Here is a 21,203-nt window from a genome sequence, read left to right on the forward strand (position 1 = left end):
GGGTGGTGCAGGCCTGATGCTTTGGCGGGGGTGAGGAATAATAATAATAAATGATAACGGTATTTATTAAGTGCTTACTATGTGTCGGGCACCTGTACTAAGCACCAACGTGGCTCCAAGCAAATCGGGTTGAACAGAGTCCCTGTCCCCCATGGAGCTCAAAGTCTTCATCTCCCTTTTACCGATGAGGGAACTGAGGCCCAGAGAAGTGAAATGACTTGGCCAAGGACGCACAGCGGACAAGTGGTGGAGTTGGAATGAGACGCCGAGCTCCTTCCGACTCCCAGGACTGTGCTCTGTCCACCAGGCCACGCTGCTTCTCCGACAGAAGAGGCATATGAGCCCCTGTCCTCACGGAATTTACGATTTAAACACACAGAGACAGCCTGAGGCAGACTGCACATCTATAGTCAGTCAGTCAATGATAACTGAGCCCTTACTGCGTGCAGAGCACCGTGTAGCAATATAACAGACATATTCCCTCCCCACATGAGTTTACAGTCTATCAGGGGAGACCTTAATGTAAATAACTATATAAAAGGTACAATAGATCACCGAGAGCAATCAGTGTAATGACACCAGCCAACAGGAGAGCCAGAGGGGTAATATGGTATTGAATGTTCACAGCACCGAGGGATTTGGGGGCAGATAAATAAGAGATATAATCCCTGCACTCAAGAGGCTTCTAGTCCCTGTAATAATAATGTTAATAATAATGTTGGTATTTAAGTGCTTACTTCGTGCCGAGCACTGTTCTAAGCGCTGGGGTAGATACAGGGTAATCAGGTTGTCCCCTCGTGAGGCTCACAGTCTTCACCCCCATTTTCCAGATGAGCGAACTGAGGCCTAGAGGAGTTAAGTGATGCCCACAGTCACACGGCTGACAGCAGAACTGGCATTCGAACCCATGACCTCTGACTCCCAAGCCCGGGCTCTTTCCCCTGAGCCACGCTGCTTCTCTAGCATTTGTTAAGCGCTTACTATGTGCCAAGCACTGTTCTAAGAGCCGGAGCACTGTTCTAAGGCCTGGAGGTTGAACTCTGATACTGCTACCACATTCCACTCTTCCTTTGGAGTTGCACCTTTGCTAGGCCGAGTCTCAGGTTTTTTATTCCCTCAATTGTATTTCTTGAGCACCTACTGGGGGAGGAGTGCTGTACTAAGCGCTTGGGAGACTACAATTTAACAACAGACATATTCCCTACCCACAACCAGCTCAGAGTCTAGAGGGGGAGACGGAGATGAATGCACATAAATAAATAAATGACAGATGTGGACATAGTGCTGTGGGGCCGGGAGGGAGGATGAATGATTGAATGATGAAAGGAGCAAATCAGGACAACGCAGAAGGGGTGGGGGAAGAGGAGAGGAGGGCTTAGTCAGGGAAGGCTTCTTGGTGGAGACGGTCCCTCAATAAGGCTTTGAAATGGGGGAGAGCAATTATCTGTCATAAATAATTATTTATGGTTTTGTCTGTCCAAGGTTCTTCTGGTCCCACCCTTAGGGGCGGTCACTGTGTGGGAAAGGCCCTGGGAGGTCTCACCACCAGCCACTGGACCACACACCTAAGCGAGGGCTGTGGACTGCCCACCTGTCCATTTGCTGTTCGGAGCACAATAATAACGGTATTTGTTAAGCGCTTTTTTATGTGCCAGGTCCCGTACTAAGCACTGGGGTGGATACAAGCAAGTCGGATCCGACACAGTCCCTGTCCCACGGGGGACTCACAGTCTCAATCCCGTTTTTACAAATGGGGAACTGAGGCACAGAGAAATGAAGTGATTTGCCCAAAGTCACGCAGCAGACAGGTGGCGCAGCCCAAATTAGAACCCATGACCTTCTGACTCCCAAGCCCGAGCTAATAATAATAATAATAATGTTGGTATTTGTTAAGCGCTTACTATGTGCCGAGCACTGTTCTAAGCGCTGGGGTAGACATAGGGGAATCAGGTTGTCCCACGTGGGGCTCACAGTCTTCATTCCCATTTTACAGATGAGGGAACTGAGGCACAGAGAAGTTAAGTGACTTGCCCACAGTCACACAGCCGACAAGTGGCAGAGCTGGGATTCGAACTCATGAGCCCTGACTCCAAAGCCCGTGCTCTTTCCACTGAGCCACGCTAGCTCTATCCACTATGCCATGTGGTGAGCCCGGTTTCCCATTAAGAGCATTTAATGAACACAGTTGTGTACTAAACTCATCAGTGTCTCAACCCCTCACTATCAAACACCCCTCCCTTGCCCCCCACCCTTCATTCCTCCCTATCCCAACAACATGAATGACTAAATCAACTCTGCAAACCATCGAATCAACTCCTCCCCATGCCCCCCACCCCCCGGATTCCCCCACCACTTTCATCATCATCACAATAGGCATCAGCAGCCCCAAACCCACCCTAAAAGGGGGGGGGGGGGGGAATAGCTGAAACAGCCAGAGCCCCCTACTCACCAGAGCCCTGAATGGGCCATGTTCTGTCTCCTTTCCAGATGCCAACTGGAGTGAGCAGCCCTCAGGAGCCTTATATAGGGCAGAGAAAGACCCATCAGCCTTTGGGGCCATAAAGGGACAGTGCTTTCTGATCCCACTTAGAGGCACCTGGAGGAAAAGATGGCAGCTCCGAGTCGGTCGTGGGGCAAATTTTGCCTCCGGAAGCATCTTGATGGCGAGGGGAATCCCCTCATGGTGCCACTTGTTCTAATGCCAAACTCACTGTGCCTCAGTCCCATCTGTCTCACTGCCAACCCCTCATCCACGTCCTGCTCCTGGCCTGGAACACCCTCCCTCCTCAAATCCGACTGATGATTACTCTCTTCCCGTTCAAAGCCTTATTCATTAATTATTGTTAGTATTTGTTAAGCACTTACTATGTGCAGAGCACTGTTCTAAGCGCTGGGGTAGATACAGGGTAATCGGGTTGTCCCACGTCAGGTTCCCAGTCTTAATCCCCATTTTACAGATGAGGGGCCTGAGGCACAGAGAAGTTAAGTGACTTGCCCACAGTCACACAGCTGACAAGTGGCAGAATCAGCATTCGAACCCATGACCTCGGACTCCCAAACCCGTGCTCTTTCCAATGAGCCACGCTGCTTCGTTATTGAGGGCACACCTCCTCTAAGAGGCCTTCCCTGACTCAGCCCCCCCCCCCTTCTCCCACTCCTTTCTGCATTGCCCCAACTTGCTCCCTTTGTTCATCCCCCCTCCCAGCCCCATAGCACTTATGTACATAGCCGTGATTTATTTATTTCTATGGAGACCTGTCTCTTCCGCTCTAGAATGTAAGCTCATTGTGGGCCGGGATTGCGTCTGTTTATTGTTGTACTGTACTCCCCCAAGCGTTTAGTACAGTGCTCTGCGCATAGTAAGTGCTCAGTAAAAACGATTGAATCAACGAATGAATGAACGCACTGCTTCCAAATAGCCGGGACTCTACAGCCGAGCTTCCCGGGGTTGGGGGGGGGGGAGCTGAAGCCCACCAAACCTCCCTCCCTCCAGGGTCCAGAAGCCCTCCCCACCTGCCCACGACTGGCCTTGCAGGTTAAAAAAAACAAAACAAAAAGGCTGAGGGAATGGTTAAAAGTGCAAGCTGAGCCCTCCGGTGGGGATAATAATAATAATGGCATTTGTTGAGTGCTTACTATGTGCAAAGCACTGTTTTAAGCGCTGGGGTAGATACAAGGTAATCAGGGTGTCCCAAATAAGGCTCACAGACTTCATCCCCATTTTACAGATGAGGAAACGGAGACCCAGAGAAGTTAAGTGCCTTGCCCAAAGTCACACACAGCTGACAAGTGGCAGAAGCCTGATTAGAACCCACAGCCTCTGACTCCCAAGCTGGCTTTTTCCACTAAGCCACGTTGCTTCTCCTAGTCCTGTTCCACCAGCCCCACAGAGACCGGTCCCAGGGTTGGTGGGTATTGCAGGAGGGTGAAAGGAGCCTTTGTGCACAGAAGTTTCTAGAGACACTCTCTGTGCAGGGTACAGAGTGGCAGGAAATCCAGAGGTCATCCAGTCCATCCTCCTGCCTCGGACACTGCCGGCTTAAGCAGAGGCAGCGGTCCTATTGAAAGCCGCCCTCTCGTAGACACCCGAGATTCACCCATTAATAATAATAATAATAATGACATTTGTTAAGCGCTTACTGTGTGCAAAACACTGTTCTAAGCACTGGGAGGATACAAGGTGATCAGGTTGTCCCACGTGGGACTCACAGTTTTAATGCCCATTTTATATTTGAGGTAACTGAGGCACAGAGAAGTGAAATGACTTGCCCAAGGTCACACAGCTGACAAGCGGCGGAGCCGGGATTTGAACCCATGACCGTTGTCACACTGAGAGCCTACGTTGGGTGCTGATATCTAACCTAAACCCCTCGTGCTGTAGCTTTGGCCTTTCTCCCCCTCACTGCATCGTTTTACAAAGGCCAAGCCCGGGGGGGGGGGGGGGGGGGGGAGAGCAGGTGAAGCAGAAGGCAGGAATTTATTAGTAATAATAATATCTATTAAGCGCTTACTATCAGACACTGTACTAAGCACTGGGGTGGACACAAGCCAGTCGGGCTCCCCACAGTCCCTGCCCCACTGGGGGCTCACAGTCTCGATCCCCCTTTCACAGATGAGGTAACCAAGGCACAGAGAAGTGAAGTGTTTGCCCAAGGCCACCCAGCAGGCATGTGGCAGAGCTAGGATTAGAACCCATGACCATGACTCCCAGGCCCGTTTTCTGTCCACTACGCCTGCTGCTTCTCAATTTGTCCATTTGAGGAATGATGGTCGAGGAGCTTGAAAAATCGGAATGGCGGGATGGACTTCGGGGGAATCTGGACCGGGGAGGGGGTGGTGTTTCGGTGGGAGGGCCCTCCTTCAAAGTTGGACTCGCCCTCTCCCGCCAGCTCCGGGCCAAAGGTTACGGCCTGTTCCCGGGAATCAGAGTCATCCCTCCCGATGATTTCGCACCAGCTGCCGGGCAGGGGATTAAGGGGCTGGATTCGTCGGAGGGGAGGGGAGAGATTAGGGGGATCACCTCCATCGGCCCCGGATCCGCCATTTCCCTGGGGACTCCTGGAGGAGCAGTGCCGACGACCGTCCCGGGGTCTGCAGGCTGCGGGGAAGGGTCCCGGGGTGGCAGCCGGGGGCGGAGGTTGATGCCCCTTCTGGCTCCGGGCATCATGCCCCGGGCGGAGGCGTTGTTGCTGCTGCCGCTGCTGCTCCTTACCTCCTCACGGCCTGCCCGGGCCCAGACCGGAATCCCCCTGGACACGTGAGCGGGGCTCCCCCGAACCCTCTACCCTGTGCCAAACCCTGTGCTAAGCTTCGCTCCCCAGATGCTGTTCTGGTAGAAGTCAAATCCTCAGTGGGCTGGAAGGTGGTCCCTATTGGCGGGGGAGGGATGAGATGTCCTCTAGAGTCCCGGGCCACCCCTAGCCGGGGGTCCTCGGCCTCATCCCCCGGCCCCTTCCCTTCGCTGCCTCTCGTACCTGTCTTCAACCCCTCCCTGTCCACACCTACCCTGGGACTGGGCCATCAGCATTCTCCATGGAGCCAGTTCCAGTGGTGGACTGTGAGCTGACTGTCCGTTACCAGCCCGGTTTGGAGTTGAGCCCCGGCTCCACTGGGCTCTCCTCATGGGACAAGTCCCAGGCTAGGTGACGATTCCAGGGCACTTCTTGCCCCGTGGCATGGCAATCCTGGTCCCAGGGCAGGGGAAGACCAGCCTGATAAGGGGATGGAGCTGCAGGGTGCGGCCTAGAATGAAGTGACGCCTGAGAGGGCAAGAAAGGCAGGGCAGAAGAAGAAGAGGAGAGGAAGAAAGAAACGAAGGGAAAAGCGGAAGGGGAGAAAAGGAAGAGGGAATATTTGCCACCGAATACAGGGCTATTCTCTCCTCAGCCATCCATCCCTCCCTCAGGCGACAATTCACTTTTCTATCCCTCTAAGCTCATTACGGGCAGAGAACATGTCTGCTAATTCTGTTGTACTGTACTCTCTCAAGTGCTTAGAACAGTGTTCTGCTCCAATCGATTGATTCCCTTTTTTCCATCTGCAAACGGATCCCAAAAATCCCCAAGCAGACAGTGGCACGGACTCTCAAATTCTGGGATTGTCCAGCCGGGATTGGGCTGCCTGATCACCTTGTCCCCTCCTCCACCCACCCCATCCCGGGGGATTCTCAGGCCGGCCAGTCCAACGTCAGCCCTGCCCACCACCTGCTCCCGCCCAGGCTGAAGGGGAGGGAGGCTGCCAACTGGCCTCCTGCCTCCCCAGTCCCTCTTCCTGTCACCCGGGGAGACAACTGACCTGTCTTACCTGCCAACCTGGGTCCCCACGGGCCTGAGTCCACCCAGAGAAGGTACACGCTCTCAGGCCTCACATCCTGGGCCTTGGACTGCCATCTCCCCTCCTCGGGGACCCCAGCATCCCTCCCCACCCCGATCCGGGACTCTCAGGGTCTGCGGGGTCTGTCGTCACCCAGGGTGAAGCGGTGGGCCGACTCTTTTGGTGGGGAGCTGCAGGCCCTCGTCACCAAGTACTCTGGATCCCTTCTGCTGCTGAAAGTGAGTCTCTCCCTGCCCCTGCCCCTGCCCCGCCCCCCCACAACGGGATCAGGTGGGCAAGGGTGGTGTGGTTCGCTGTCTGGGCAGCCCTGGAACCCGCTCTGCCGGGGGAGCAGATGGGGGGCTCCTGGATACGGTTTCCCCCAGAGTTTCCTTTCCTCCAGGCTGACGTGAACCCCCAACTCCCGCCCTACCCTGCCTCCCGGAAAGGACCGGGCCGGGAAACTCTGAGAGGTGCCCATGGGAGTCTGTAGGACCCCTTTTCTCCTTCCCTGCCACAGCTTGTTCAGAATGACTACTCTGTCTCCTCACCCCGAGCCTTCCTCTCCAGGCCCCCTACTCTCCACCCGTGACTCCGTGATGCTTTAGCTCCCCTGGCTCCCCACCTTCCCCCAGGACCTGCTCCCCTCGCACCCACTGCCCCATTGATAATAATAATTGTGGTATGTATTTAGCATATACTATGTGCCAGACACTATACTAAGCACTACAAGCAATCAGGTCAGACACAGTCCCTGTCCCACACGGGGCTCACCGTCTTAATCCCCATTTTACAGATGAGGCCCAGAGTAGTTAAGTGACTTGCCCAAGGCCACACAGGAGACAAGTGGCAGAGCCGGGATTAAAACCCACGACCTTTTGACTTCCGGGCCTGTGCTCTATCCCCTACGCCATGATGCTTCAGCTTCTGCACCTCTTCCTACCTCACCAGCTCTCCACATTCTTTGGGTTTTACTATTCTCAATGTAGGCGTGAGTGGACTCGAGCAGGTTTCTACTCTATGTCCTGTCTGAGGTCACTGCGCTGGCCCACCTATCTGAAATGGGGCCCACTTGTGTCCAGGCGTCCCCCTAGAGAAAGAACCCTCGAGGGGGGAACCTCACAGTCAGGCCGGACCAAAAGGGGTCTCGTGGGGGCCGGAGAGGGAGGCCGGGCTGCCTGACCCTCTGCCCGCTTCCTCCCGCAGAAGTACAAAGACGTGGAACCTTCGCTGCAGATCAAGGAGGTGGACGGCTGGGAGCTGGTCAGGCAGTTCTCAGAGGACATGGAGAGCATGTTGGGGCGGAAGGTCGAAGCCGTTCAGGTGCCTCGTTGCCTTCAAGGAGCTTATAGTCGACTCGGTGCAGAACACTGGACTGAGCTCTTGGGAGAGTCCAATAGAGATATTCATTCGAGCGTATTTATTGAGCACTACTGTGTGCAGAGCACTGTACTGAGCACTTGGGAGAGGACAATAGGGTTAGTAGACACGATCCCTGACCTTGAGGACCTTGCAATCTAGCGGGTGAGACGGATGCTAAAATCATCTCCTGATAGGAGGAAGAAGGAATATAGTGTGTGTTGCTGAGTCTGGCCTAACAGAGCGTGTGTAAAGATCTGTACGCAAGTGTCACTGATGGACGTGAATACACAAGTTCGTAGGAGGTGCCGAGGTGGTTGTTGGAAGAGGGAAAATGGGGGGGCAGAGAATCAGGGAAGACCCCCTGGAGGAGGGATCCCCAACGGTGACCTGGCCAGCCTCCCAGATCTCTCTCCCCACCCTCCCCCTCACCGGCTTGTGTCTGTCAGCGGCTGGTGGAGGCTGCGGAGGAGGCTGATCTGAATCACGAATTCAACGCTTCCCTGGTGGTGAGTGCTAGACTTCCCCACCAGTCCCCCACACCGGCCAGGCACATGCCCACCCAAATCCTGCCCTGCCCGGGCGGTGGTCATCCTGCCCAAGCCCCCAAGCCCCTTCCCAGCACAGGAAACAGCAAGGAGCTCGTGTCCGAGGGTGGCAGAAACCTCAGGGGTGAGGGTGGGCCAGACCTCAAGAGCTCCCATCAGGCTCCTGTTCCCCAGCGCCCATCTGCCCCAGTCTCATCCCGGGTCCATCCCTGACGGAGACTGGGCGGGTCTCTCCCTGGACCACTCCTCTCTTCCCGGCTGGCTTCTCCCTCTCCCCGGGTGGCTCCTCTCTCCCTGGCCCTCCACAGTTCGACTACTACAACGCGGTGCTCATCAACGAGAAGGACGAGAAGGACGAGTTCGTCGAGCTCGGGGCCGAGTTCGTGCTGGAGGCCAACGAACACTTCAGCGACCTGTTGGTCAACACGTCGGTCAGCAACGTGCAGCTGCCCACCAATGTCTACAACAAAGGTGGACCAGGGGCCCGCCCTGCCCCACCTCTGGAGACTGGCCAGCCCGAGGGTCCTCCCTGCCCGTTGGCTGATAGTGGGACCAGGCCCCACCCCCAGGGCAGAGGGGCTCCCGGGAAGCCGAGCTTGCCAGGGTCGAGACCGCCTCTCGTTTCTTGGAGTTTATGCTTTCTTTGAGTGACACCTCACGGTGGCCCTCTTTGAGAGATGCCTCATGGAGGCCTTCTTCGAGAGACGCCTCATGGGGGTCATCTTTGAGGGCGGCTGGACGGCAGCCATCTTTGAGAGAAGGCGTGCCATGGCCATCATTAAGAGGGGCCACAAAGCGCCAACTTTGAGAGCAACTATGTGGTGGTCACTTTTGGATTATCCCTGAGGCAACAGCTTTCCTCGCCTACCATTTGAAACCTGCCTTGCACCTCCCTCTGCCTTCTCCTAAGACCCCAACATCCTGAATGGTGTCTACATGTCCGAAGCCCTGAACCCCGTCTTCGTGGAGAACTTCCAGAGAGACCCCACGCTGACCTGGCAGTACTTTGGCAGCTCCACTGGCTTTTTCAGGCTTTATCCGGGTAAGCGACCTTCGGGGTGGAGGGTGGTTCCTACCCCAGCGATGGTCTACTGGGACGGGCTGGGCCCCATCCTTCCCTCGGCTGGCCTTCCCCCTCTACACCCGCACCACCTCACGGACACAGGTCCCAGGTCAAGCAGAGTGGACAGAGATCCAAGTTGTGCCCCACCGTGGAGTGCCGCTTTCCTAAGTACCAGAGGGTGGGCAGCCCCCAGTTTGGTGCCCGGGACTCCCCTGTCCCCGGCTCTGTCTCCTCCAGGGATAAAGTGGACACCGGACCAACGGGGAGTCATCTCTTTTGACTGCCGGAACCGCGGATGGTGAGAGGGTCCTGGGGAAGGGGTTTCTGAATAAATAAATCTGGGCTTTTGCCAGAACTTGCTTACCACATGCCAGGCGCTGTGCTAAGCACTGAGGTAGCAACCTAGCCCCACCCAGCACACAACACAGCCCGGACCCAGTGTTCAAGGGTGGCAGATCTCAGGGGCGAGGGTGGGCCAGACCTCAAGGACTCCCATCACGCCCCTTTTCCCCAGCGCCTCTGGTCCTCCCTGCTCCCACCTCCCCCGGCCGGGACCCACCTTGGTTCCAGACCCAGAGCCTAAAACCCGTCCAGCCTTTGACCGCCGCCCCATCCAGCTCTGAGCAGCCCTTGCACCAGGCCCAGGTGGGCCGTCCACCGGGGACAGGGAGGGGAGCCACCTGGGCAGCCTCTGGGGGCCGGGTCTCTCGGCCCCCGCCACCCACCGCAGGTACATCCAGGCCGCCACCTCCCCCAAGGACATCGTGATCGTGGTGGACGTCAGCGGGAGCATGAAAGGGCTACAGATGACCATCGCCAAGCACACCGTCGCCACCATCTTGGACACGCTCGGGGAGAACGACTTTGTCAATATCATCGCGGTGAGAGCCTCTCGCTCCCATGGGCCCAGCCGGGCCCTGACCAGATGCCCACTCCAGCCAGGAATGTCACCGCCGATGGGCCTAGTCAGGGCTCCCACAGTGGCCTTGGCTGGGAGCGGCTTCCTGCTGGGAGTCACTGAGGCAGGAGAGAGAGGAGGAGGAAACCAGAGCAGCCTCTCCTCTTCCTCTTCATTCTCTTCTTTTTCCCCCTCCTCCACTTCCTTCTTTTGCTCTTCTCCTGGGAGAGAGCGGACACGATGGCGGACACGATCCCTGCCCTGAGGAGCTGACATTCCCGGCCCAGCCTCTGCCTTCTCCCCTCCCTCTTCCCTTCCTTTCTCCTTTGCCCTTTGACCTCTGCCCCCTCCCATGCCTGAGCTGACCCTGCTCTCACAGGCTGTGAGAGGGGGGTGAGTCCTGGACCCCCTTTTGCAGGGCAGCCCCGCCTCAAGGATGAGCAGGGAAAATGGGGCAGGCAGAAGGTGCTTTGAGATCCCAGGGTCACTACCCAGGCGGGGCGGCGGGTGGAAATCCTTGACCCTGGGTCCTTCCCCCGCACTACAGTACAGTGACTACGTCCACTACCTCGAGCCCTGCTTCCAGGGGATCCTGGTCCAGGCCGATCGAGACAACCGAGAGGTAATCTTCCTTCGGGAAGCCTTCACCTGATTGACCGCCCACCACCCCGTCCTCTTCTCCCCCAGCTGCCCCGGGGTCTCCGGGGGTGGCGGAGGGGCAGTTGGGGGCAGTCATGGAGAAGGCTGAAACATCTGGTAAACATCTGATCCCGCTGGCGCAACGCCTCTCCCCATCCCGCGGGCCGGGGAGTCAGAAGGTCCTGGGTTCTAATGCAGACTCCGCCGCTTGTCTGCTGTGTGACCTTGGGCAAGTCACTTCACTCCTCTGTGCTTCAGTTCGCTCATCTGTAAAACAGGGATTGAGACTGAGCCCCACCAGGGACCGTGACCAACTCGATTTGCTTGTATCCACCCCGGTGCTTAGTACAGTGCTTGGCACCTAGTAAGCGCTTAACAGATGCCATCATTATGACCTCTGGGGCTGCTCCGAGAACTCCCATCCACCCACTCACCTACCTGGGGTCTCTCTCTGCTCCCCCAACCTCCAGCATTTCAAGCAGCTGCTAGACGAGCTCCAGGCGAAGGGGGTGGGCTCCGTCAGCAAAGCCCTGCGAGAAGCCTTCACCGTCCTACAGCAGGTGGGCCCGGGGCCCAGGGCTGGGAGGGCACCAGGAAGGCGGGGTTTTGGATGAGCTCACTGCGGCATGGAGGAGTGGATAGAGCACGGGCCCTGGGAGTCATGGGTTCTAATCCCTGCTCTGCCACTTGCCTGCTGTGTGACCTAGGGCAAGTCACATCTCTCCTCTGGGCCTCAGTTTCCTCATCTGGAAAATGGGGATTGAGACTGTGAGCCCCAGGTGGGACGGGGACCTCTGTCGCACTGACCTTCCAGTGCTGACGACTGACTGCCTTGTCCTCAGTGCTGTGCTGAGTGCTGACTGTGCGCAAAACCTTTTGCTGGGTGTCCACTGTGGGCTGGGTGCCGGGCCTGGCACTTACCGTGTGCCAGGCACCTACTGTGGTGGGTGTCTATTATATACAGAGCACTGTGCTGAGTGCCTACCACGTGAGAAGTGCTCTGTGGGCTTCCCACCATGAGCAGGGGACTATACTGGCAGCTCCTTCTTTAGGAAGGGTTTGACATCACTAGAGTCCATTGGAATTGCTCCTTTTATTTGTCCCAGCCCCCATAATTTATTTCTATTAATGACTGCCTCCCACTCTAGACTGTGAGCCTGTTGTTGGGCAGGGATTGTGTCTATCTGTTGCCGAATTGTACATTCCAAGCGTTTAGTACAGTGCTCTGCACACAGTAAGCGCTCAATAAATACAATTGACTGACTGGAAGTCCCCTCTCCCCCCAAAGCCAACTCTAGGGGTCCCGCCCCCAGGGATCCCTGCTTCCAGAAGCCATGCCCCCGGGGGTCACAGCCCCTGAAGGTCACATCCACTGGAGGCCCAGCCTCTGAACACTTTCCCAGCTCCCTTAGGAGGCAGAACACTGACCCGTCCCCCGGCCCATCACCGCCACCCCGAGCCCGGACCCTGCTCACCTGTCTGGATGTGGTGGGAGGCCTGGCTCTGAGACCCCTCCCCTGTTCTTCCCCCACGCAGGTCCGGGACGCCGGTCAGGGGGCCCTTTGCAATCAGGCCATCATGCTGATCACGGACGGGGCAGTGGACGGCTATGAATCCATCTTCGAGAAATACAATTGGCCGGGACGCAAGGTCAGTCACCAGCACTTTGCTTCTGGGCTCGATGGACATCCGGCTCAGAGGGGGCCTGGGTTCAAATCTCCCCTCAGCCTCTAAGAGGAGCAGCGGGGCCTAGTGGATAGAGCACAGGCCTGGCAGTCAGAAGGATCTGAGTTCTCCGCTTAACAGCTGCGTGACCGTGGGCATGTTATTTCACTTCTCTGGGCCTTAGTTACCTCATAATAATAATGTTGGTATGTGTTAAGGGCTTACTATGTGCCGAGCTCTGTGAGGACGAAGACTGTGAGCCTCTTGTGGGACAGGGACTGTGTCCAACTCAATTTGCTTGCATCCACCCCAGTGTTTAGTTCAATGCCTGGCACACAGTAAGCACTTAAATACACAATTATTATTATCATTACTGTGTAACTTTGGGCACACCAGTTAGCATCTCTGTACCCCTTTTAATAATAATAATGATGATGATATTTGTTAAACACTTACTATGTGCCAAGCACTGTTCTAAGTGCTAGAGGAGATACAAGGCAATCAGGTTGTCCCAGGTGGGCCTCACAGTCTTAATCGAACAGTGCTCTGCACAGAGTAAGCGCTTAACAAATACCCACATTATTAATGCCACTTTACAGATGAAGTAACTGAGTCACAGAGAAGTGAAGTGACTTTCCCAAAGTCACACAGCCGACAAGTGGCGGAGCCGGGATTAGAACCCACGACCTCTGACTCCTAAGCCACGCCGCTTGATTAGCTGTCGGGGAAGGGGATGAATTCGCTCAAGGAGAAACAGGGAGAGGCCTGTCCTGGGCACAAGGCAAAGTGCTGTCTCTTGTAGGTTCTCACTGCCGGTGACCCTGCCGAGGACGAGGAGGAGTTGATTACAGCTCTAGGGGCTGGGCCTCCCACCTCGGGCTCTCCTGCCCCTGTCCGTCGGGGTCCCTCAGGGTGCGGCGAGCGGAGCAGGGGTCTCCGGCCGGGCCCCCGGGGGCTCGGCCGCAGGGCTGACCAGCCGGTGTCTTCTACCAGGTCCGGGTGTTCACTTATCTCATCGGGAGGGAGGTCAGCTTCGCGGCCAACGTGAAATGGATCGCGTGCAACAACAAAGGTGAGGGCAGACGCCTTCCCTGCTCTCGGCCCAGTGGACCGACGGACTCCCCCACCCCTCCCGTGGCCTCTGGCTTCCAGACTGACCTTACCAGCCCATGCCGATGGGGAGAGCTTGCCTAGACCTGACGTGCTATCCGTCATTTCATCTGTATTGCTGTCTGTCTTCCCCTCTAGACTGTAAGCTCGTTATGGGCAGGGAACGTCACTGTTTATTGTTTTATTCTCCCAAGCGCTTAGTACAGTGCTCCGCACACAGAAAGCACTCAATAAATATGATTGATTGAATGAATGAATGAGCCCGTGTAAGACCACCAGCCAGCCAGGTCCACAACAATTCCCTCCGGCCGCCTCTCGAGAGCTCTAGGACCCACCGATCAATCAATCGTTAGAAAGGGAAGGGCAATGAGGTGGCCGTCCCCCCGCCGCCCCACTACCCCCCTCTCCCTCTCCCAGGCTACTACACGCAGATCTCCACGCTGGCGGACGTCCAGGAGAACGTCATGGAGTATCTGCACGTGCTCAGCCGCCCCATGGTCATCAACCACGACCATGACATTATCTGGACCGAGGCCTACATGGACAGCACCGTGAGCTCGGAGACAGGGCGGGGGACCTGGAAAGTCACGGCAGTCGGAGGGGGTGGGGGGAATTCGGGAGAGGGAGCTGAAGGTGGTGGGAAGGGGGAGATGGAAAGTCAGAAGGGAGAGCAAAGGGTGATGGGAAGATGGGGCCGGAGGGCCAGGACGGGGAACTGGGGGGGATGGAAGAGGGATCTAGGGGCCGGAGGAGGTCCCCGTGCCAATGGTGGTAGGGGAGAATGAAACTTTTCACCCATTTGGGCCCCTGCTGGGTATCTGGGGAGGTTTCTGGGGGACCCAGGGATTCTTCTCTCCTCTCGTATCCGTGTTCCATCCTCTCTACCCCCGCACCACCACCATCACCACCGCGTCTCATGCTCTTCTTCTCTCGGGGTGCTCCCCTGCCCCCTCATTTCGACCACGCATTAGCTGCCACAGTCTGAGGAGGTAACCACCTGTGGGTTCCCGTGTGTGTCATGCGTGTGTTCCATGCGTTCATCATGGTTGTCCGGAGTGTTCCCAGCGAATCTCCCTTCCAAATCCTTCTGGTCCCGCCCGGCCCCTCCTCCCCATTGATGGTCCCCAATCCCATACCCTAGACTCTGAGCTGGAGGTGGGCAGGGAACATGGCTACCAAATCGTTTGTATAATATGCTCCCAAGCACTCAGTAAGCGGTCAGACCGTGGCGCCTGGGGCGCATGCCCCGGCCTCACCACCGCTGCCCCTAGGCCCCCCGTCTCCGTAGAGCAGCGGACCGGGCGGTCACTCCTGAGGGAGCCGGCGGGGGCTGGCGCTGGGGCGGGGGCGAATACAGGCACCGGTGGGCGGCCTGACCCTCCCCACTCTGCCCCTTGGCAGCTTTTCGCCTCTCAGGCCCAGAGCCTGCTTCTCATGACCACCGTGGCCATGCCGGTCTTCAGCAAGAAGAATGAGACGGTGGGTGGCCCTCCCGCTCCCTGGGCTGTGGCTGGTGACCTTTGAAACTTCGGGAGGGGAGCAGTCTAAAGGGGCCAGTCCGGGCATCCCCCGTCTCCACAGAGCCCTGCAGCTACCTAATGCAATCAGTAACATTTATTGAACACCTATTGTGTGGAGAGCACTGGACTGAGTGCTTAGGAGCGGATTAGTAGACACGATCCCTGCTCTCGAAGACTTTACAGTCCAGCGGGGGAGACAGCCAAAATCTATTCCGGTTTGGGGTCTCGCCTTCAGATCTACAGGCTCACGGCCCCAGAGAAGGAGATGGGGAGATCTCGGGGGTCCCAGAGAAACCAAGACTTTTTGAGGGCGATAGGGCATAAGGCCCTCTGAGTTGAAAGGTTGACCCCCCCACACACCCCCAGAAGTACTGCGGGCAGTTCAGGAAAAGGGCCCATTCCTGGACGTTCAGAAACAGGAAATGGTTTGGAATTGGATGCTTCCGAGGGGTCGCCTGTTGCCCCATTTGATTGTAAGTTCCTCCAGGGCACGGACTTTTTCTCTAACTTCCACTTTACGTTCCCAAGCACTGAGCCAAAGGACACTCGGTGTCACAAATGGGCCCCCTGGACAGTGCCCTGGGAGCAGTAATCAGTCGGTCAATCATATTTATTGAGCACTTACTGTGTGCAGGGCACTAGAGTAACCGCCTGGCCAAGTACAATAGAACAATATTACAGACACATTCCCTGCCCACAGTGACCTTACAGACCAGAGGTGGAGACAGACAGTAGGAGAGATAAATAAATTACAGATATGGACATGGGTGCTCGGGACAGTGCTCTGGGAGCAGTTGGCACTCAGGACAGTGTCCCGGGAGCAGTAGGTGCTCAGGCAACTCAGGTCTCTCGCTGATGCCTCCGCACGACCCGTTTCAGAGGTCTCACGGCATCCTCTTGGGCGTGGTGGGCTCGGATGTGCCCCTGAGGGAGCTACTGAAGCTGGCACCCCGCTACAAGGTACCCCCGGGGCGGGGGGCATAGGAGGGGTGGGAGGGTGAGGGCACTCAGCTGGATCCGGCCGGGCATTCCGGTCTGGGCCGGCCCGCCGGGGCTGCTGAGGCCCTGCCTGCACTGGGGCTGTGGAGCCGAGGGGAGTCGGCCGGGCTTCGGGAGTGCCCGCGTTGGGGAGGCACTGGGGAGGACACCCCCTTCTCTCTACTCCAATGCAGCTGGGCGTCCACGGCTATGCCTTCCTCAACACCAATAACGGCTACATCCTCTCCCACCCTGACCTGCAGCCCCTGGTAGGAGACCCCAGCCCGGCAGCGTCCGGAGGGGCTGAGTCGCTCCCCCGCCCCATGGCCCCATGGAAATGTCTGTGGTAGAGCTGGGAGCGTCCTGGATCTGGGGAGGGCTTGAGGAGGGGATCATGTAAAACTGACCCCTGACTCAGTTTCCCCTCTGTCTCCCCAGCCCACGGTCCCCCAGCACTCTACAGCCTGGATGGGAAGGGGGAAGAGATGGGGGCGTGGGGGGATCCTCTGGCCACGTTCTGAGAATTAAGCCCCGCAGCCTAGTAGAAAGAGCACATGTCTAGGAGCCAGAGAAGTGGGTTCAAATCTCTGGGACCTTGGGCAAATCACTAAACTTCTTTGTGGCTCTGTTCCCTCATCTGACAACGGGGATTTAATTCCTCTTCTCACTTCTACTTTGACTATGAGTTCCATGTGTGACCTGAATATCCCTTATCTAGTACAGCCCCTGTCACAAAGTAAAGCACTTAACAAATACCACTATTATTATTATTTTTGTTATCATTCTGATTTGGACCCCTTCCCCAAAACTGAAGCTGAGGATGAGGCTCAGGGGTCTTTCTGGAGATGGGTGGGGGGCTGGAATGAGGGTGGGCTGGATTCGGACCTCTCTCTTTACCCTCCCACTGTCTATCACGCCCCCGCCCCCCAGTACCAGGAAGCGCAGAAGTTGAAGCCCAAACCTAATTACAACAGCGTGGACCTCTCTGAGCTGGAGTGGGAAGACAGAGACGGAACAGTGAGTGCGGGCCACTCCCGCGCCCATTCAACAGAGAAGGAAAACCGAGGCCCCACCGGGGAAAGGGATGGGAGCGTTGGATGGGGAGATCCAGGCTGGGCCGGCCTGGGAGCCAGGGGGGCTCTGACATTAATTTTTCACTGCCCTGAGCCCCCAAACCAAGGGGAGAAGACCCTTTCGTGGTGTGGAGAAGGAGCAGATGAGAACTTGGGGGCCAGGTGGTGGTCTGGGGTGAAGGGAGGGATTTTCTCCTCTGCTCTTTCCAGGGAAAGCAGGCCCAGGGGCTGGCGGGATTCCAGGCTCCTCTTGGGGGTGGTCCCTTGGGGTCCCTCCCCAACTCCTGTCCGCCATTCGTTCATTCAATCGTATTTATTGAGCTCTGAAGGTGTGCAGAGCGTTTTACTAAGCACAACAGACACATCTCCTCTCCCCACAGCTGAGGACGGCCATGATTAACGGCGAGACCGGCTACCTGGCCATGGATGTGAAAGTCCCCATAGACAAAGGGGTGAGAGGAGCAGCGAGGCAGGGGGTGGGGTGGGGACCCTGGCATCGACGGGTGGGAGGGGAGAAGCCCCAGGGGTCCCACCCTCTCCCCGGCTGCCGTTTCAGAAGCGAGTTCTGTTCCTGACCAACGACTACTTCTTCACGGACATCGCCAGGACACCGTTCAGGTCAGCGGCCTTTCCTCCGCTGATAAGAGACAATTAGTTGGACCCAGGTCGTGTCCCCCACCTTTTGCCCCCACCGTGTGGCTCGATCTCAGAGGAAGGGCATCTTATCCCCATTTTACAGATGAGGAAACTGAGGCCCTACCTGCCTAAAGGGCTTGCCCAAGATCGCCCAGCGGGGGCCCCGGAGTCCCGGAGGGGGGTTGGCAGGTGGTTCTGAAGGCAATGAGGGCTAGGGGGAAGTGGGGTCCCGTGGAAGGGGGGGGTCGTCGGGGGTCCCAGAATCAGTGGGGAGTTGAGGGAAGTGAATAGAATGACGAGGGTGAACGTGTAATGGACAGACACAGGACGGTTTCCCCCTCTAGACGGTAAGCTTGTTGGGAGCAGGGAATGTGTCGGTTTATTGTTATATCGTACTCTCCCAAGCGCTTAGTACAGTGCTCTGCACTCGGTAAGCGCTCAATAAATACGATTGAATGAATGAAAGAAGACACAGACAGTTCTTTCTTTCGGCAGCCTGGGGGTGGTCCTGTCCCGCGGCCATGGGGAATACATTCTGCTGGGGAACACCTCAGTGGAAGAAGGTGGGTCAGTGGTATTTATTGAGCACTCCTTCTGTGCAGAACACTGTACCAAGCACTTTGTTCTCTCCCTCCCCGCTGACTGGGACTAACAACAATAATAATAATAATATTAATAATGATCGTAAATAATGATTTGTTAAGTCCTTATTATGTGTCAAGCACTGTTCTAAACGGTGGAGTAGATACAAGCTAATCAGGTCAGGCGCAGTACCTGCCCCCACATGGGACTCACGGTCTTAATCCCCATTCTACAGAAGAGGAAACTGAGGAACAGAGAATAATCATAATAACGATACTATTTAAGCGCTTACTACGTGCCAAGCATTTTTCTAAGCACTGGAGTAGATACAAGATATTCAGGTTGTCCCACGTGGGGCTCCCAGTCCTAATCCCCATTTTCCAGATGAAGGAACTGAGGCCCAGAGAAGTGAAGCGCCTTGCCCAAGGTCGCACAGCAGACAAACGGAGTCGGAATTAGAACCCGGGACCTTCCGACTCCCAGGCTCTAGCCGCTAAACCACGCTGCTTCGGCAAACTAGAAGCCAGACACTCTACTAAGCGCCGTGTTGGACGCCAGAACACGAAGTGGGGGGGACTGATGTTCTCTTTCAGGTTTGCATGACCTACTGCAGCCGGATCTCAGTTTGGCCAATGAATGGTGAGTGGGGGGATTGGGCGGCCGGACGGGGGGCGGGGGGTTTACCGCAGGGTGAGCGCGGGGAACCTCCGAAGTCTTGCCTCCGTCCCAGGATCTACTGCATCACCGATATCGATCCGGGTCATCGGAAACTCAGCCAGCTGGAGGCGGTCATCCGCTTCCTAAGGGGTCAAGAGCCGGACCTGCAATGTGAGGGGTCTGGGGGGGGGGGGGGGGGGGGGTCATTCACTCAGCCTTTAATATCCGAGCTCTGCCCGGCCACGCCCCCACCCCAGGCCCCTCCTCCTGCCTCGGCCTGGGTGGCATTCATTCATTCATCCATCCATTCATTCATAATAATAATGTTGGTATTTGTTAAGCCCTTACTATGGACTGTTCTAAGCGCTGGGGTAGATAGAACGGAATCAGGTTGTCCCACGTGGGGCTCACAGTCTTCATCCCCATTTTACAGTTGAGGTAACTGAGGCACCGAGAAGTTAAGTGACTTGCCCAAAGTCACACAGCTGACAGGTGGCAGAGCCGACATTAGAACCCGTGACCTCCGAGTCCTAAGCCCGTGCTCTTTCCACTGAGCCACGCTGCTTCTTCTGATTCATGAGAATCAGGGTGGGCTACTGGCTGGAGCTCAGGCCTGGGAGTCAGAAGGACCTGGGTTCTGATCCCGCCTCCACCCCGTACCCCGTTGTGTGAGCCACGTCACTTCTCTGGGCCTCAGTTTCCTCATCTGGAAAATGGGGATTAGGACTGGGAGCCCCACGTGGGACAACCTCATTACCTTGTATCTACCCCAGTGGTTAGAACAGTGTTCGGCACATAGTAAGCGCTTAACAAATACCAACGTTATTAACATTATCATCACCCCAGCGCTTAGAACAGTGCTTGGCACATAGTAAGGTCTTAACAAATACCATCATTTTTATTATTGTTATTATTATTCTCTGGGCCTCGGTTCCTTCATCTGGAAAATGGGGATGAAGACTGTGAGCCCCACGTGGGACAACCTGATGACCTTGTATCTACCTCAGCGTTTAGAACAGTGCTTGGCATGTAGTAAGCGCTTAACAGATCTATAATAATAATAATTATTCTCTGGGCCTCAATTACCTCATCTGGAAAAGGGGGATAAGGAGGGTGAACCCCATATGGGACAGGGTCTGTGTCCAGTTGTCCAACCTGATTAGCTTCTATCAACCCTAACGCTTAATACAGTGCCTGGCACATAGTAAGCACTTAACAAACACCATAAAAAAAATTCTGGCCTCTATTAAAGTGCTTACTAAGGGCCAAGCACTGAAGGAAACACGAGATGATCAGATCAGATGTCACCCGGATCTCACGATGTAAATCGGAGGGGGAGCAGAGATCTTATCCCCATCTGACAGGTGAGGAACCCCCAGAGAGGTCCAGGGACTTGCCTAAGGTCACACAGCAGACGAGTGAAGGAGCTAGGATTAGAACCTGGGTCCTTCAGACAGCGGAGCCAGGGGCAGAGCAGGATCCCGGGGAGGTGGGGGACGAGGGGTGGGAGTTCCGTACTCACCGACTGCGGGCCTGTGGGTGGGGGCCCGGGCCTAGGTGACGAAGAGCTGGTGCAGGAGGCCCTGTTTGACGCTGTGGTCACCGCCCCCATGGAAGCCTATTGGACGGCGCTGGCCCTCAACCTGTCCGAGTATGTCCGGCCCAGGAGGGGCCTCCGCGATGGCACCTCCCGGTGACTTTGGGGGGCAAGAAAGGATCGGGGAGAGGGTGGCGGAAGACCCCTTCCAGGGAAACCAACCCTCAGGCGAGGTGGTCAAGGGAAGCCATTTATCTCTATTAATGTCTGGACTGTAAGCTCGCTGTGGGCAGGGAATCTGTTCCATCGTCCTCTCCCAAGGGGTTAGTGCAGTGCTCTGCACATAGTAGGTGCTCAATAAATATGATTGAATGAATGAAGGCCCGGGTCCGCTCCGCAGAGCATCCCAGGACGGGGTGGACATGGCGTTCCTGGGCACTCGGGCCGGCCTCATGAGGAGAAGCCTGTTCGTCGGGGCCGAGAAACTCTCCGACAGGTCAGGCCCCGGGGTTGGGGGCGCTTCCGGGGCGACTGCCAGGTGGGGGAGGCTGCCCCGGGGAGGATGGGCAGGGGTGGGGGGCGGTCCCCCTCCGTACTATGCCCACGGGTCATCCCTGGGACTCTAG

The 21,203-nt window shown here is 56.4% G+C and overlaps 1 protein-coding gene across 1 annotated transcript in view; it reads left to right on the forward strand.

Moving 5' to 3' along the window:
- Positions 1-4,766: 4,766 nt before the first annotated feature.
- The window catches only part of CACNA2D4 (calcium voltage-gated channel auxiliary subunit alpha2delta 4), a 37,560-nt gene continuing 21,123 nt past the window's right edge, over positions 4,767-21,203 (forward strand). Inside the window, exons 1-24 of the mRNA XM_029054180.1 lie at positions 4,767-5,257; positions 6,470-6,551; positions 7,519-7,635; positions 8,121-8,180; positions 8,528-8,690; positions 9,130-9,261; positions 9,520-9,580; positions 10,013-10,163; positions 10,728-10,802; positions 11,290-11,379; positions 12,356-12,469; positions 13,478-13,556; positions 14,012-14,145; positions 14,996-15,073; positions 15,994-16,074; positions 16,287-16,361; positions 17,023-17,109; positions 17,546-17,617; positions 17,722-17,783; positions 18,297-18,364; positions 18,977-19,022; positions 19,114-19,211; positions 20,598-20,691; positions 20,978-21,073. Coding sequence (XP_028910013.1) covers positions 4,767-5,257; positions 6,470-6,551; positions 7,519-7,635; positions 8,121-8,180; positions 8,528-8,690; positions 9,130-9,261; positions 9,520-9,580; positions 10,013-10,163; positions 10,728-10,802; positions 11,290-11,379; positions 12,356-12,469; positions 13,478-13,556; positions 14,012-14,145; positions 14,996-15,073; positions 15,994-16,074; positions 16,287-16,361; positions 17,023-17,109; positions 17,546-17,617; positions 17,722-17,783; positions 18,297-18,364; positions 18,977-19,022; positions 19,114-19,211; positions 20,598-20,691; positions 20,978-21,073 — 2,606 coding nt within the window. The remainder of the gene's footprint in view (positions 5,258-6,469; positions 6,552-7,518; positions 7,636-8,120; positions 8,181-8,527; positions 8,691-9,129; positions 9,262-9,519; positions 9,581-10,012; positions 10,164-10,727; positions 10,803-11,289; positions 11,380-12,355; positions 12,470-13,477; positions 13,557-14,011; positions 14,146-14,995; positions 15,074-15,993; positions 16,075-16,286; positions 16,362-17,022; positions 17,110-17,545; positions 17,618-17,721; positions 17,784-18,296; positions 18,365-18,976; positions 19,023-19,113; positions 19,212-20,597; positions 20,692-20,977; positions 21,074-21,203) is intronic.

The sequence above is a fragment of the Ornithorhynchus anatinus genome, chromosome X4 (assembly GCF_004115215.2).
Source record: "Ornithorhynchus anatinus isolate Pmale09 chromosome X4, mOrnAna1.pri.v4, whole genome shotgun sequence".
NCBI classification, from domain to species: domain Eukaryota; kingdom Metazoa; phylum Chordata; class Mammalia; order Monotremata; family Ornithorhynchidae; genus Ornithorhynchus; species Ornithorhynchus anatinus.